At 37.7% G+C, this 17,337-nt stretch overlaps 1 protein-coding gene and 1 long non-coding RNA gene across 2 annotated transcripts in view; one reads left to right on the top strand and one right to left on the bottom strand.

Annotated features, from left to right (window-relative positions):
• The window catches only part of lrch4 (leucine-rich repeats and calponin homology (CH) domain containing 4), an 88,576-nt gene extending 78,369 nt beyond the window's left edge, over positions 1-10,207 (top strand). Inside the window, exon 18 of the mRNA XM_088015356.1 lies at positions 9,909-10,207. Coding sequence (XP_087871482.1) covers positions 9,909-10,061 — 153 coding nt within the window. The 3' untranslated portion in view covers positions 10,062-10,207. The remainder of the gene's footprint in view (positions 1-9,908) is intronic.
• On the bottom strand, positions 2,733-3,261 carry LOC106910237 (uncharacterized). Its single transcript, XR_015766026.1, has 2 exons — positions 3,035-3,261; positions 2,733-2,863 (listed from the first exon to the last, which is right to left on the bottom strand). It is a non-coding gene; the product is annotated as an uncharacterized LOC106910237 (long non-coding RNA).
• Positions 10,208-17,337: the final 7,130 nt, after the last annotated feature.

Below are 17,337 nucleotides of genomic sequence, written 5' to 3' on the forward strand. Positions count from 1 at the left end.
GCTAACAGAAAATTGTCATGGGGGGCGCCAGGCCCCCATGAAAGGCCATAAAAGAGCATCTCTCTCTCTCTCTCTCTCTCTCTCTCTCTCTCTCTCTCTGTGTCTGTCTGTCTGTCTCGGTGACGTGCAGTCAGGTGAGGCAGAGCCTCACCTGTCATGGAAAAATAATGTATACTAATAAAAACCATTTATATTGCTATTTTCACCCTGTGGTTTGTACTATAAAGTATCTATTTTTTACTTAGCTTAACCAATTCTGATGATTTGTTCTTCAAAATCGCTGGATTTTCGCATTTTCCCATTCAAATGCTCAGAAGCGAAGCCGGTGAGGCAGCAGCGAGCTGAGCCTCACCTGGGATTGCGCAACCTCTCGCTAACTGCGCTGTCTGCCATTCTATGGGAGCATGTTCCTCCTGTCTGTACGCCGGCAATAAAATGGCTAAAAAACATTTAATATATGGACTGATTTTCCATAATTTAGCTTATGTATACAGGTGCTGGTCATAAAATTAGAATATTGTGATAAAGTTCATTATTTTCCATAATGTCATGATAAAAATTAAATTGTCATATATTTTAGATTCATTGCACACCAACTGAAATATTTCAGGTCTTTTATTGTTTTAATTTTGATGATTTTGGCAAACAGCTCATGAAAACCCAAAATCCCTGTCTCAAAAAATTAGAATATTATGAAAAGGTTCTCTGAACGAGCAATAAAAATAATCATCTGAATCAACAAAGTAACTCTAAACACCTGAAAAAGATTCCTGAGGCCTTTAAAAACTCCCAGCCTGGTTCATTACTCAAAACCGCAATCATGGGTCAGACTGCTGACCTGACTGCTGTCCAGAAGGCCATCACTGACATCCTCAAGCAAGAGGGTGAGAAACAGAAAGAAATTTCTGAACGAATCGGCTGTTTGCAGAGTGTTATATCAAGGCACCTCAGTGGGAAGTCAGTAGGAAGGAAAAAGTGTGGCAGAAAACGCTACACAACGAGAAGAGGTGACCGGACCCTGAGGAAGATTGTGGAGAAGGGCCGATTCCAGACCAAATTAAATTTTCATCTCCATAAAACTTTTCAGCAGATGGAAGCATGAAGTGCTCCAAAATCTTCTGATAGCTGCTGCATTGATCCTGCCCTTGATAAAACCCGGTGGACCAACACCAGCAGCTGACATGGCACCCAGACCATCACTGACTGTGGGTACTTGACACTGGACTTCTGGCATTTTGACATTTCCTTCTCCCCAGTCTTCCTCCAGAGTCTGACACTTTGATTTCCGAATGACATGCAAAGTTTGCTTTCATCCGAAAAAAGTACTTTGGACCACTGAACAACAGTGGTCCAAAGTGCTGCTTCTCTGTAGCCCAGGTCAGGCGCTTCTGCCTCTGTTTCTGGTTCAAAAGTGGCTTGACCTTTGACCTGGGGAATGCGGCACCTGTAGCCCATTTCCTGCACACGCCTGTGCACAGTGGCTCTGGATGTTTCTACTCCAGACTCAGTCCACTGCTTCCCCCAAGGTCTGGAATCGGCCCTTCTCCACAATCTTCCTCAGGGTCCGGTCACCTCTTCTCGTTGTGTAGCGTTTTCTGCCACACTTTTTCCTTCCTACTGACTTCCCACTGAGGTGCCTTGATATAACACTCTGCAAACAGCCGATTCGTTCAGAAATTTCTTTCTGTTTCTCACCCTCTTGCTTGAGGATGTCAGTGATGGCCTTCTGGACAGCAGTCAGGTCAGCAGTCTGACCCATGATTGCGGTTTTGAGTAATGAACCAGGCTGGGAGTTTTTAAAGGCCTCAGGAATCTTTTTCAGGTGTTTAGAGTTACTTTGTTGATTCAGATGATTATTTTTGTTGCTCGTTCAGAGAACCTTTTCATAATATTCTAATTTTTTGAGACAGGGATTTTGGGTTTTCATGAGCTGTTTGCCAAAATCATCAAAATTAAAACAATAAAAGACCTGAAATATTTCAGTTGGTGTGCAATGAATCTAAAATATATGACAATTTAATTTTTATCATGACATTATGGAAAATAATGAACTTTATCACAATATTCTAATTTTATCACATTATTCTAATTTTATGACCAGCACTTGTATAATGTACAGTGTTTTTTTTTTGTCACCAACTGTGTGTGTATCAAGGGCGTAGGTTCGGTCTAAGTTTTGGTGGGGACCTTGGTGGGGACCTTGACCCCCCCCCAGCAGCACAGTGAAATGCCCAAGAGCACCGAACATTTTTGAGAAGGGGGGGGAAACCACATTGGCTTAATAACCCCCTCCCCCCAACCATAACCATATCATACATCTTGTGTATACAACCAGATACAGTCATACTCAGCAGATCAGTTCAAGAACACTTTACTTTTTCAAAATTTTGCAAAATGCAGGATCATGTTTCTTTTCTAAGGAGGTCTTTTTGATGGTAAAGGCTTTGACACACTCAAAACAATGAACTTTTTGCATGGTGGGGCTATAATGCAGCCATGGGAAGAGGCTAAACCATTTGGCCTGAAACCGCAACCTTTTATTGGGCAGCTGCTGTGCTGCAATGAATTTTACATCAGGCTGGTATGGCGCACTCCCCATGTCCAGGGCACTGCTGCCTTGACTTCCCTGGTCACTGGCACTCACACTGACTGCCTCCTATAGAGCAAACAAAGCGTAACCTGGTTTGTATTCACACTAGTGTAACAGGTGTAGAATGGATCACGACAGGAACCAGGATTTGCATTGATTTATTCCTGTTTAGAACAAAAACATATTCAGCAGCAGCTCCTGGCTCTGGCTCTCCCACACACACCTCTCCACAGCGCAGCTTGGCGCGAACTCACAGGAATGGGTTAAAATCATCTAAAGTTCACAAATAATAATAAAATAAAATCTGCATTCATACAAAACAATTAAAATAAAACTGAAACAGAAATAATCTGCCCAAAGGTTACAATTTTACACAGTAATATAAAAATATACCAAAATACATGCATTTAACAACCAGATAACATTTTGAAATAACTCACATACCTGTTTAGAACAAAAACATATTCAGCAGCAGCTCCTGGCTCTGGCTCTCCCACACACACCTTTACCATCCAAAAGAACAAAAATAAAATAACCATGTTGGCACGGTAAACTGAATAAATGCAAAAAACGTGGGAATTAAATACCCAGAACAGTGCTGTGCTAAACATCAAAAAGTTAACCAACTATTTACAAGTTATGAGTTGAACAGCATACTTTTTCTTTTTACATTTTTAATATTTTAATGTACAGCAGAAGACAACTCTGTGCGCTTACCTCTCCACAGCGCAGCTTGGCGCGAACTGAGGAGGGCAGCGGGAACACACAGGATGTGACACGGAGACAGGAAACAAGAAAATAAAAGCTTCTCCACCAAAATAAAATACAATTCAAAAACCAAGGAAAAACTAATATGGGGATGGATTTGGGGCCACATTAGGATCCAAAATAAAACAGTATAAAACAGAAATAAGTGCAAAGGTGACAGCAATCATGTAAATTCAACAAGGTGTTTTGAGAAGGTTCATCAAAAAAATAAAAAATTAAAATTAACTCAGCTACACTAGCTTAACTTAATTTAAGACTAACACTTCAAATGCCATATTTACTGAGATAATTTCACAGTATATTTCATATCTGAGAACTAACACCTCACCTGGAGCCCTGAAGCTCCAGCCTCTCCATCGTTCTGCTCTGCCCCTTGCTCTGCTGTCTGAGCATCCTATGTGAAAAAATATTACATCATTAACAGACCTATTCTACCTCACATTCAGTGCTGACCTTACTAAACACCGGACTTTACAACAAATGCGTTGCGTGATAGATATCTAACTTATGGGTCCACTCACTGTACTTACAGCCGACGTAGCGAAATAACTTCTAATGTCTGTCCTTTTCTTTTTTGGTGGCGACATGGTCTCGGAGACTCAGAAGGAGACGCGTGTGCCCAGCTAGCCGCCGCCTTTTGCAGCTAATCAAAGAACGTCCGACGATTCAACTGACTCCCCCATCCCCCATCCCCCCGACAGCACCGTTCCGACACGGTCTCGGAGGCTCATAATAAATGTCAAACTAAGAAGCTTCCGTTCCGCGCACCGCCTGTTGCTGCTAATCAAAGATCGTAGATCCACGTTCTTTGAGCCAATATGGCAAAAATTGGTCGGGACTTTTTCATATCCCGTGAATCAAGGGCGTAGGTTCGGTCTAAGTTTTGGTGGGGACCTTGACACCCCCCTGGCAGCACAGTGAAATGCCCAAGAGCACCGAACATTTTTGAGAAGGGGGGGGGGGGAAACCACATTGGCTTAATAACCCCCTCCCCCCAACCATATCATACATCTTGTGTATACAACCAGATACAGTCATACTCAGCAGATCAGTTCAAGAACACTTTACTTTTTCCTTTACAAAATTCAGCAAACGTTACAAGTAAGATCAAAAGAAATATCCTCTGGATACAGCAAACACAATTGCAGATAAGAAGAAATCAATAATAAAATAAAAAAGAAAAAATATTACATAATTAACAGACCTATTCTACCTCACATTCAGTGCTGACCTTACTAAACACCGGACTTTACAACAAATGCGTTGCGTGATAGATATCTAACTTATGGGTCCACTCACTGTACTTACAGCCGACGTAGCGAAATAACTTCTAATGTCTGTCCTTTTCTTTTTTTGGTGGCGACATGGTCTCGGAGACTCAGAAGGAGACGCGTGTGCCCAGCTAGCCGCCGCCTTTTGCAGCTAATCAAAGAACGTCCGACGATTCAACTGACTCCCCCCACCCCCATCCCCCCGACAGCACCGTTCCGACACGGTCTCGGAGGCTCATAATAAATGTCAAACTAAGAAGCTTCCGTTCCGCGCACCGCCTGTTGCTGCTAATCAAAGATCGTAGATCCACGTTCTTTGAGCCAATATGGCAAAATTGGTCGGGACTTTTTCATATCCCGTGAATATTGGTCGGGACATGTCCCTACCGTCCCTACCCAAACCTACGCCCATGCCGTGAATAGTGGTCGTGTTTTGTGTGAGGAGGAGCGATCAGAAACGGCAGAAAACAGACTCCAGGGGAGGCAGGCAGTTCTCTTGCCTCATGGCAGGGGGCGCTCATGATCCCAGATATTGTGACTCCACAACTGCAGAATAAGACACAGTGAGCTAGCCATGGAGCTAGCCATACAGTAAATAAGTAAAGTACAGCGATATATTTGTTTTCTCCTCTCTTCCGACGTAAACATGAAAGACTACATTTCTACACTTTAACAGTTTTTTTTCTAAAGTGGATTTTCAATTGAAGCAGGAAATAACTAAAGGAAGCTGAAAGTTTTGCTTCGAGACAGTTTGATGATTCTCAAACGGAGTAGAAAAGACATGCCGAGGATAGACTTGGCTTTATTAGCGGTGCATGGATTTCATTGATAGATAAAGGTAAGACAGCAATAAGATGTTTTTTTTTTAATGAAATGTGCGTTTTTTGGGCTAGTTTGTATGTCTAAATAATTCAGTAAAGTAGAAGCGGTAGCTAATCTACTACAGCATTATTTATTAATTAAACGTTAAGCCTAAAACGTACTACAGCAACCGACTGAATGTTCTGTTCTGTGTGCAAAATTCTTGAAGTTTTTTGGTGTTAAATCCTAAAACATGAAGTGGCACTGTTGTCAGTTGCTATGGCAACGAGTCTGCGTAGCTTAACGAATACAGATAACTTTGCTGTGGATCATAGCACGAAATCAATATCTACATTTCTAAGTTTCACTGAGTTAACGCGGCTATGGATGACATGTAAATGATTAGTCTTTTTGCCCTCCAGCGTTGTATGCATGCGCGAAATTTCCGTACGTCCAATATGTGTGGTGTCTAAGTCATAAGTCAGTGCCTCACCAGCAATGAACCTCACCGCACGTCACTGATATTATATATAATCTTATCTTAACTCTGTTTTTTTGAAAAAGTTTGTATTTTTTAAATTTTATCTTTATATGACCCTAATATGCTGTTGTAATATTTTTTTCTACTGGCCTGGTCTGGCCCTCCGACGACAATTTTCTGTAGGCGCCACTGGGGGAATACTCATATAGATGAGTGATATTCATAAAATATAGATTAAATTTACAATTACAGTTATTAAACTAGCATAATGTTATGCAGATCTGGAGAAATGTGAAAAAAGGCAAGAATAAGAAAAACTAACTACTGTAATTTCCAGACTATAAACCACTACTTTTTCCACATACTTTGAAAGAAGCATTGCATGTTATTGATGCAGCACTTTGCTACATCCTGGATCAGCATGTGTCAGTCAAACCTGAGACAGGATCCCAGTCTGGTCTAAATGCCCAGAAGGTCGTCCAGATCATGTTCATATTCAGATCCTGTGGCCAGCAGGTTCCACAGAGAACCAGACTGTCCTGCTTTATTGCTAACCCCATGGGATCTGAGGTCATCAGTACATGACCTTTCAATCCACCAACTGAAAGCACTGAGTGCTTGGATTCTGTTTTGCAGGAGTGAAAACACCTTTGACCTTGTTAAGAGAATAAAATTATGAACTTCTGGCTCGTTATATTCCCTTGTGCTCCCGGATTCAATGATTCCATGTGTGGAAACAAAAGCCACACAGAAATGACAGCATCACAATAATCAGCATTTATTCAAGACAGATGCACACTATCACCAGAAAAGCACATCACACATCATCAGAAAACTCAGATCACAAACACATGAATTTACCTGAAAGAGGAAAAAAGACAAAAGATGGAAACGACAAACAAAAAGCAAAGATGTCTTTGGAGAATTGCGAGAGCAAATCTAATTTGTTACTTCTGTGTAGAAAGTTTTATAGTAAAAGGTGTATTCTTATCTTTAATTTATTCAAATAAGCCGTATCTTTGCTCATCCAACCAGGAGCTATCTCTGACCCTCTCTCTAAAGCCAGGAACTCCTGCTGTTTTATGGCTTTTCACAGATGAGTGTGAAAGTTGGAACTTCTTTTATATTGTTTCCCACATAGACAAAAGGCAGTTCAAAAGATCCTAGCAAACCATCTGCTGTATCTACAGGTAACATAAAGATCAATAGGCCAGAATAAGTTACTGATTTTAAAACTATAACTAGGCTATTTCAATCAAGACATGTTAAGTTTTAAAACTAGCATATTTTAAATTTATTTTCTTAACAACCTTTAATGTAGTTAACGGTTCTGAACAATTTGCTTTAACATTGACCCATCCTTTACAGACCGCAGACACTCGGATGTTTTACATTTACTGAGAAAAATCTTCAGTTCCTAACATCTGCCCTAATCCAATGATAACATTTGTTTGTGCTCGTCCAATCAGAATCAGTGTTGCTGCTACAGAATATAAACAAATTCCAGATGATGAGCTGTTCCTTGTGGGTTCAGAGGAAGTTATGGCGAAATAAGGACAGATCTCAGGAGTGAGACATGTCCTCATTAGCCTTTGTCCAACACACTGGCTAACACAGCACTGCAGGTAGCTGGAACGCCTGCGTTGAGAAAGAAACGCTGTAATTATCGCGCCAACCAGAAATTTCATGCAAGTTGCTCCGTTTTTCCACGTATCTGAGTGAACGCGTAGTTCCTCCTCCCCTCCACCCCATCCGCCTGTGCTTGTTTCAGAGGGAAGAGGGAGTAAGATTCATTTAATGGCTTTTCATGTCAAACCTGCAGGCAATAAACACTCACATTTGACAGCTTGCGCAGATGGCTTTGGTATTCAGTGTGTACCAGATTGAAATGACATGTTTTGATGCAGATTGCCACAAAGTTATTTTTTAACGCATTAACTTCCCCGTGCTCTTTATATCTAAACCCCAGCTACATGCGTCAGGCTGCAGAGAAGTTTAATCAGAGGTATTCTGTTATTAAAATGAGTCCAGGAGCCAGATGCAGAATGATGCTCAGCCAACACATTTCCTTCCACATGCAAAATGGAAACTGGGATGCATTCACCCAGGGATGCATTCACCTTGCTTTGAAAGGGATTTATTTTCAATTCAGCTTATTTAGCGCCAATTCACAAAAATTCCCAGAAAATAAGCTACAGCAGCTGAGCTTATTACAAAAACAAAATATAAAGTGACTTATCACTGATAAGCCACTTTATATTTTGGACAAATATAAAGTGTCCAAAATAGTTGGACAAATATAAGTCACTTTATATTACGTTTTTGTAATAAGCTCAGCTGCTGTAGCAATGTATTATAACAAAATTTAATAAAGACAGATCCTACTTCTGGGACTTAAAGAGTCAATTCTTTGAAGCCAGATACAAAAAGTCGCTTAGCAAGTACATCGTTCATTTCAAATTAAAGAAAACAAAGTCTATAAATCAGTTTAGAGTTCCGTACTTATCATGACCTCGGAAACTTGCATCAGTGCCAGATTTTTCCATCTGGGTAGGACTCTAACAGTTCCTACAATAAATGATTGCAACATTTAAAATCATTACACAACAATGGCCATTCTATATAAAGCATGCTTGGAAATAAACCCACTTGTACTATGTTCTGGATGTTGAAGCCGTAGTTTTCTAGCAGTGTAGCTGAAGTGCTATGACACTTGAGATGGATGAAATATTTGTGCTGCTCTAAAACTAATCTGCTTCCAGAAAAATGACAAATTCTCTGCTGCAGTTAAGATATCGACAGCTTAACAAAAACCCACTTTGAACCTATTTAAAACGTAATGATGTTTAAAATTACATTAAGTAATTAATTTTTAAAAATAATTATTTTTTTTGGTGACTAGATTATTCGACATAAATACGACATAAATAATAATTTAGTTGCTGTTTGACATTTTATGCCACCTTGGTTTTCATAGAGCTGTTCTCTTTGGCAGATGTGTGGATTTTAGTTGCTTCAGTCCTTGATTTTTTTTTTTTGACTTTGTTAAAATATTCCCATTTTTGATGCATAGTAGCATCTGCCTGCACAAGAAGCACATAATTTTATACAGAAATGGTAGGGAAAGAAGAGTTTATATTTCCTGATAAAAAATTGTAATGAATAATTCAGTTACATATGAATTCAACTGAACAATTATGCAGCTCAGTTAATAAAAAAAAAAATCAGTTAGAGCAGTAATGTTTTATAAAGTTTACAAACAAAAATGGGAACAACATCTCAACCTGTGTGCAGGTTGGGTTAATCTGTGAACCATAAAGCCATGCAGTTTATGGTTCGCAGAATAAAAGTCACATCTAAAATTATTCAGAGTTTAACTTTCAAAATTCTTATTGCATAGGATGGATGGTAGTTGGACACATATAAAATTCATTTTCATCTGTTGTAATGATACCATTATGCTCTGTTGTTTCAGATGAGCCTGGACTCGAATCAGGCTCATCCTATATTCTGATGGAACTATGGTTTCACATTGTGGACTGACTACATGTTAACTTTCAGATTAGAGACAGACGTTGCAGAGAAAACACCATTTGCTCTAATTCTGCTGCACATTTTTTACCTTAACCAATTTCATCTTTTGAAAATATTTTTTTTATAAACGGAACAAAATGCCCAGTAGAATTCAGATTTTTTTCTTCTCTCAGCGATCGGACTCCCTGGTTTCTCATGTTGCTAGCCACGTCAGTCAAATCTGATCAAACCCAGAGAGTCCCACAGGAGCAGACTGATGTAGATTTTGACAGTTGATCTATTAATAAATAATAAGTGTGGATGTTTACTACAAAGCTCTGATGATATTAAGGAAATCATAAATTATTAATTTTGCTGAGAAGCAGGAGTATTCAGTAATGTGGCTACTTTTCAATCCTCAGCAAATTCAGGAACCCACTGCATGTTTCTTACACACACATCTCTACTATTGTATCCCTGGCAGGACTCCTTGTGTTCACCACAGCTCATCCTGGAGGACGAGGGCCTGAGCCGGCTGACCCAGACTGTCCAGGTGCTGCTGGAATTGGCAGATGGCTCCCGCGGGGCCCCTAAGCAGGAAACATTGACTGCTGCTGGCTCTACTCAGAGCCAATAGCTGTATCAGTGAAAAGTGACGTCATCCAACAGCCAGCCCTTAATGTGTTTCATCTGAAAACCTTTTATACATTCCAGTAACTTTGTCAGTGATAAATCCATCTGCAAACACATGATGAACTATGAAATAAATCTAGACAGATCAAAGTATGGTGTCTCATTTCATATGGATCAGAGATGATAAGATTTCTATATCTGTACTGTAATGTTGGTGGACAGAGTGATGTTTATGTAAATGAAAAATGAATCCTCCTCATCACACATAATTATACAATCTGAGCCCAAATCCATATTTTTAACTCCATATTTGCGTTATATGAACACATCAGAATACCTGAAGAATTTTTTTTATTGCAATATAAGCTTAAGAAGGTCAAACAATTTTCATGCTGTGTTAATTTTGGTGATTTTTGTCTGGATCAGATTTGATTGATTTGCTGTTTGAAGCTGATCTCTGTAACTGGCCCAAAAGTTTAAAGTCTTACCAAACCTTTCAGAACAGTGACTGTGGTTCTGGGAAGAGTAGTTGTCTTGTGGTCGGAAGGTTGTAGGTTCGATTCCAGCTTCCTTCTATCACATGTCAATGTAACCCCAAATTGTCTACTGAGCTGTGTATCAGTGTACAAATGGGTGAATGTGACTCTAGTGTAAAGCACTTTGAGTGGTCAAAGTCCATTTACCATAACTTTGAGTTGAAGGAGTGATGAGCTTCACTGTGTGAAAAGTGGAATTTTCAACAGCTATTGACACCTAGTTCTGCCATGCACATGGAGATTGAGGGCTGTCAGCAAGAGTTTTTGGTTCATTTATATCAGGATCAGGATCTGCCACATTCATGCAGAATAGTTTCTGTAATGGTCACACTAAGCTCAGCTTAGGCATATTTCCAACAAAAAAAAATGCAAATTAACTTTTTTTTTAAAACATAGAAAAAAAAATTAACTGTGAGAAAACCTAGAGCTTTCCAGAAGTAAATGCTCCAATTAGTTTCTTCTAAAGGGGCAGTATTATGTATTTTCCATGCACATTGGAAAATGTGCCTGGCAGGATCACGTAATATGTTAACTTCTGTTGTTATTTGATATTTATAGCATTTTTATATGACTTGAAAGAAACATTAGCTTGTAATTTAATGCCTTGAAATTGGGCCTCTTGTCTCTTTAAAAACTCTGAAGCTTCACCTTCAGGAAGTAAAAACATGGCTCCTCTATTAGCCCTTTAGCAACGTTTTTACAAGTGTTGCACTGAGAAGTGACTCATATGAGCTCAGTTGATGGACAGTACCACCAGATGTTTGCTAAATGCTACTGGGTATTCTGAAAGAGCTGAGTTGCAGGGGAGGGCTAGTCTGTGAAGCTTGGGAACTGCAGCTCTGAGGAGGAGCTGCGCCTAGAAGGCAGAGCTTGGTCCACAAAGGTGTTTTGTACAGCTGAATGGAAATTAAAGAATTTTTCAAACATGCATGAAAGAATCAAAGCAACACTCCGGGTTTGTTTTTGATAATGAATAACATTATAACACAATGAAAAGCTAAAAAGTCAAACACAGAAATGTGCAACAACGCGTTTATGCCTGAACATGTTAAAGTTCAAAATATATATTTCAGCACTAGTGGAGATGTTGAATGGAAGTTACAAATGAGAGGCAAAAACCTGAACTACCTCTGTACAGCTGCTCACATGTTAGTCTTTTTGGCTGTGCAGATTGAATAGTTCTTCTAAAATAAAACGTTAAAAGATAAGTCAAATATAACAAAAAGACTTCATGGCTTACTGTGGCGCTTACTGGGCAACCATGTGAAACAAGGGAAGTTATTGTGCTAACCTCCATCAGTCATTCCACAAAGGCTCTCTATTCCACCTCCAACAGTTACAGTCGTCTTCACTTCATTCATCTGCATTGCCTTTAATCACAAGCCAATTAGCACCACGGCCTAATTGGCCATCATGTTAATTGTCCGATCATACTCTGCCTTGGAGGACTGTCTGGTGATAAGACTCCTAATGAATGCGTTGAAATGGGATCTGCCTCATTCTGTTCACGCCGAGGGAGGCTGAGCAGGCACTGAAGAGACGGTCTGACATTTGTGAGGTGTAATTGAAAGTGGGAATGAAACCCCACGTTTCAACATGCACTAGGCGCCCTGTCATCCTACTTCATTTCTATGCATGTGGACAGAGGAAAATCTGTTTTTAACTCCCTCTCTGGAGTCTCCAGAAACAACCGTCTATCGTTTCTCAACAACAGAGGGTCCAGACCCTTTGGACGGAGCAGATAGTGTAGGACTAGGCATTGGTTTTTACCAGGCTACTGTAATGCCATAATTATTTGTTTCACCGATTACTAAGAATCATATACATATCCTTTGTAAACAAAAATCCACACTACTGTAATGAAAACAGAAGCCTCTAAGTCAGGGGTGCCCAAAGTCGGTCCTTGAGGGCCGGCATCCTGCATATTTTAGTTCTCTCCCTGTTGGTAGTAACAACCATTTCAGCATGTCAGTGTTCTTCTTAGGCCTATGATGAACCATCACTTGATCCAGTTGCGTTAAACCAGGGAGAGAACTAAAACACGCAGGATGCCGACCCTCCAGGACCGACTTTGGGCAGCCCTGCTCTAAGTAAAAGATTCTAATCCCTGTGGCAGAACAAGGCTATCATACAGGAGCATAATCCTTTAAAACTATAGAATAATAGACTATTTTCTTTCAACTGCTTTATCTTTATATTTTCAGATGAAGCAAAAGAGTTACGCAATTATAAATCAAAGAATTTCAATTCGGCATGTATAATAATGAACCTTCTGTCAAAGTATGCGTAAATGTACACACACTTTTTCCTTGGCATGAAAATGTGTGGCAGCCACTCAAACTTTTTCTGTGAACAATATCAAACTACAAAGGGCCAAAAAACTCACCTAAATACACTGAAATCTGACTACATTCAGTATTTTTTAGACCAAGAAACATTACACTCGATGTTTTTTTATTATTTTAATATTTTATTGTTTAAACATAAACGATGAAACTGAACCACATTTATCCTCAGACAATAAGCTAACACGCACACAAAATAAAGAAAATAAAAAAAAGGATGTGAAAACCTCACTCGAATGGAAATAGAACTTTTCCTCAGTTTTTGTCTCATAAAGATGTAAAACTGAGCAGGATTACTATAGCAACAACACATTACCAGTAGGATAAAACTAACCTGTCACACGACGGTCTAAACCAGGGGTGGGCAATCCTGGTCTTTGAGGGCTGGTGTCCTGCAACTCTTAGACGTCTCCCTGGTGCAACACACTTGAATCCAGTAGCTGAATCACCTCCTAAGTGCAGTCTAGTTCTCCAGAGTCCTGCTGATGACCTCATTATTTGACTCAGATGTGTTGAAGTAGAGACACATCTAAAAGTTGCAGGAGACTGGCCCTCGAGGCCTGGAGTTGCCCACCCCTGGTCTAAACCCAGCCCATTAGTGGGTGAACAATCCAACGCTTGGTGAATTCTGCTTCTGTGCGCCAAAGCACATGAAATGCATCTATAGGGTAATTTCATTCTTACTAAAAAAAGAAAACAAGGTTGGATCAGCAGATTAACTCCAAACAGGTCAGGTTTGATTATTTTAAGGTGATCAAGGTGTGTATACAATAAAACATAACTGCACAAGGTGTGCTGCGTAATTGTGCAGCGCTTTGGCTCTGACGGAGAACATCACCAATGGAGGGATTCAGAGGGAGCATTTGAGATCATATTGATCTGCAGGGAAATGTTGATGGTTTATTATTGTTTAGATTACCCAAACTGATCATTCTGGGGCTCTTAGCAAAACTTAAACGAGGAGCCATGCGTTAACGGTGCAACTGCAGTCATCCTTCAGTCGAGCCAAGCCCGCTTTGTGAATGCGCCATATGGACACAAAGCATCTCTATTCTGTAAATGTACAACTTATGCACGATTTCTCTATTTCCCTACTCAAAGGACTCTCTGACACGCTGTCTGTCTTTACAGTGATTCTTGAGAATAGGGACAAAACAGGTCCTATGGATAAAGGACAAAATTTGAATAAAATATACACAAAATAATTTTTTTTCAAATATCTGACTAAACTAACCTGGGCCATGTGAGCACAACAATGTATATTTTCCTTGTGTTTGCTGAATATTTTGTATTTCAAACATTGTGGTAGGTGGATGGTGTCTTTAAAATCAGTTGTCCTGGAGCAACTGATTTTAAACTCAATACATTATAATATTTTAAAACAATTAAAGGAATACTAAGATAGTATATTATGACAATTAAGTATAAGTATTCATATAAATAATTATAAAAGTATCAATGAATTGAATTAAAAATAATTTTTATATATTTTCCAACTCCACTGAAATTTGTCCCAAGTTTTTGTGAACACCGTCAGACATAAAAAAGATTGTAAAAAAATCAGGCATTTTTGGGGGGCACCAGAACTTCTGAGGATCCCATGACCACTTCCTTTCTCTTTCTTTGCTAAGAGGGCTGGTTAGCTTATTTTATTCTTTAGTTTTTTTCTTTTGTTTTATTCCTAAGTTGTTCGTCACAACCATGATGTGTCAACACTATAACTGACAATTTACAAAACTTTGATGACATTTTTTGAAATAAAAGCTTAATTTTGGTATACTGTAAAGATTTCATGGACCTGATGAGCTACAATATGGCCTCCTTCTGAATAACATCGTATAAATTGAAGTAGTTTGGCTTTTTGTCAACTCTGTCAGATGTCAACTCCATCAGAGTTTTTGTGACTCTTTCAGTGATAGTGTTGACAAATCTAATTTAAATGTGAAATTAATTCATTTTAATGTATTTTACATAAATGACATTACTTCACATGTATCAAATATTTTTTTACTCACTAGTTTGTCACCACATTCAGTTCTGTGTCAACTCCGTCAGATGGACTTTTTGTTGTTTTTTGTTTTAAATAATATTTCTTTTGTTTCTTGAGAAGCATTTGTCAGTAAAACTGAGTAGAAAATATCACTAATAGGGTCATTAAAATTTATTTTAAATTTATTTTTGTCAGATTGACAAAGTTCTGGATCAGGTCGATTAAATTTTTTTTTTTTTTAATATTGCAACTGGGAGCTTGCACCTTTAGCATCTTTACATTTCCAAAACATTATTTTATTTGTCATATTTGCATACATCAGGTTGAGAAATAATAATAATAATAATAAAAAAAATTGGGAAAATTTAAACCCGTTTTGTCCCTATTCTCAAGAATCACTGTTTAAATCCCGGCTGAATGCTTTGCTGTTCAAACAGGCATTTGCACGATCTCTTTATTTTCTTTCTTTGATTTGGATTAATTTTATTTTTGTGAGGTGAAAGCACCTTTTAAATAAAATATGTAATTATCATTATAAATACTTAAACTGCTACAAACAAGGACGAACCCTAGTGAAAAAAAGTACTTTAGTATATTTCAAATATACTTACATTTGTGTAGATATAAGTATACTAAATATTAAGTGTACTACCTATAAATATATACAAAGTATACTAAAAATATGGTTGTACCAATTTTGACATTATAACTTTAAAGAAATGTATTAAATAAAAGTATATTTTAAGTGAACAAAATATATATTTGCCCAAGTGCAAATATACACTTGCTCAAGTGTACATTTAAAATATATTTTAAACATGTTTAAAATATCTTTTAAAGATATTTTGTGTAGCTTAAAATATATGCTCAAAACAGTACTATTAGTGCTTATAGTACTATTAGTACTATTATGTTTAATAGTACTATTATGATTTAAAACACTATTACTATTATGATTTAAAACAATAGCAATAACAATATTACGTTATAATAAATTTATGTTATTATATTACTACTATCATTATAAATAGTAACAATAATTATCAATCTAAGTAATACTAATTATTCTTACTATTTATTGTATTGATAATTATTTATTATTATTGTTATTAACAATAATGATTATGATTAATTATTATAATAATCATTTCAGTATAGTACTTAGCAATATAACAATTATGATATTACTAAGTATCATATTAGTTATTATATAATTAATTGTATATTGATTAACATACTAATATATTAATATTCATATTATTATTGCTATTTTTATTATTATTGTTATTAAAAACCAATAATAATAACAATATTAAATTAAAATATCTTTATGTTATTGTATTACTAATACTATTATTATTAATAGTAATAATAATAATTATTAATATAATAAAAGGTGAATTTAGAGACCAATTGTCCTAACAGTCATGAATTCAGACTGTGGCCAGGAAGCCGGAGCACCAGAGAACAAAAGAGGTGATTGTTGATTTCAGGAGGAACAGGATCAGATCAAACCCCATTTTCATCATGGGAGAAGAAGTGGAGGTGGCTGAAGAATATAAATACTTCAGTGTTCATCTGGACAACAGACTGGACCGAGACGCAACAGTGAAGCGTCAGTGGACAGCTCCGCATCTCTCTTCACCCGAGTGTCCAAGACATACGGCCTCAGATACGATGAAACAATGACAAAGTCGATCATCGAACTGTGGCCGAGGGTGTCCTGGTGCCAAGTGCACATATGGAAACCCTTATGCCTGAACATGGTGTTCGTTATGGACAATCTGTGACGAGCACAGAAGTCCAACAACAGAACACCACTCGAGTTCAGATCGGGGGGGCAGTTCCTCCCAGCCACGCCCCTCCAGGTCTCACTGTCATTACCCACATGAGTGTTGAAGCCCCCCAGTCTATACTGCTAATATATTAGCAATGTATTTAAATTACACTTAATTTTTAGTTTTGATTTACTGCTATTGCTAAAAAAATACAATTTTAATTACTCATAAAAGTCTTCTTTATTCCTACTTTCCTATTTTGTACATTACATGCATAACTAAACTACAGTACTTACACTGTTTTAGGCTACAATTACATGGAAAGATTAATTACACAAGATGTTCAAGGTAATTCAAATATTTGGTTTTATTACTGACATTTTAAAATTGTCCAATTTTACTCACAACATGTAATGTACAAAGTGGCAAAGAATAATAATAAAAGTAAGAAATTAAGTAAGTAAAAAGTGTACTTAATTAGCAATTATAATAAACCAAAAGTGTAATTGCAGCATACTGTAATCACACTACTAATATATTAAATATGTATCTACAATATACTTAAAATACATTCTAAGTATGTTAAATCGAATTCAATTACTAAAATGGTACACTCAAAATATACTAATCA

The sequence above is a fragment of the Poecilia mexicana genome, unplaced genomic scaffold (assembly GCF_051168715.1).
Source record: "Poecilia mexicana isolate PSO_F unplaced genomic scaffold, ASM5116871v1 scaffold_18, whole genome shotgun sequence".
Lineage (NCBI taxonomy): Eukaryota > Metazoa > Chordata > Actinopteri > Cyprinodontiformes > Poeciliidae > Poecilia > Poecilia mexicana.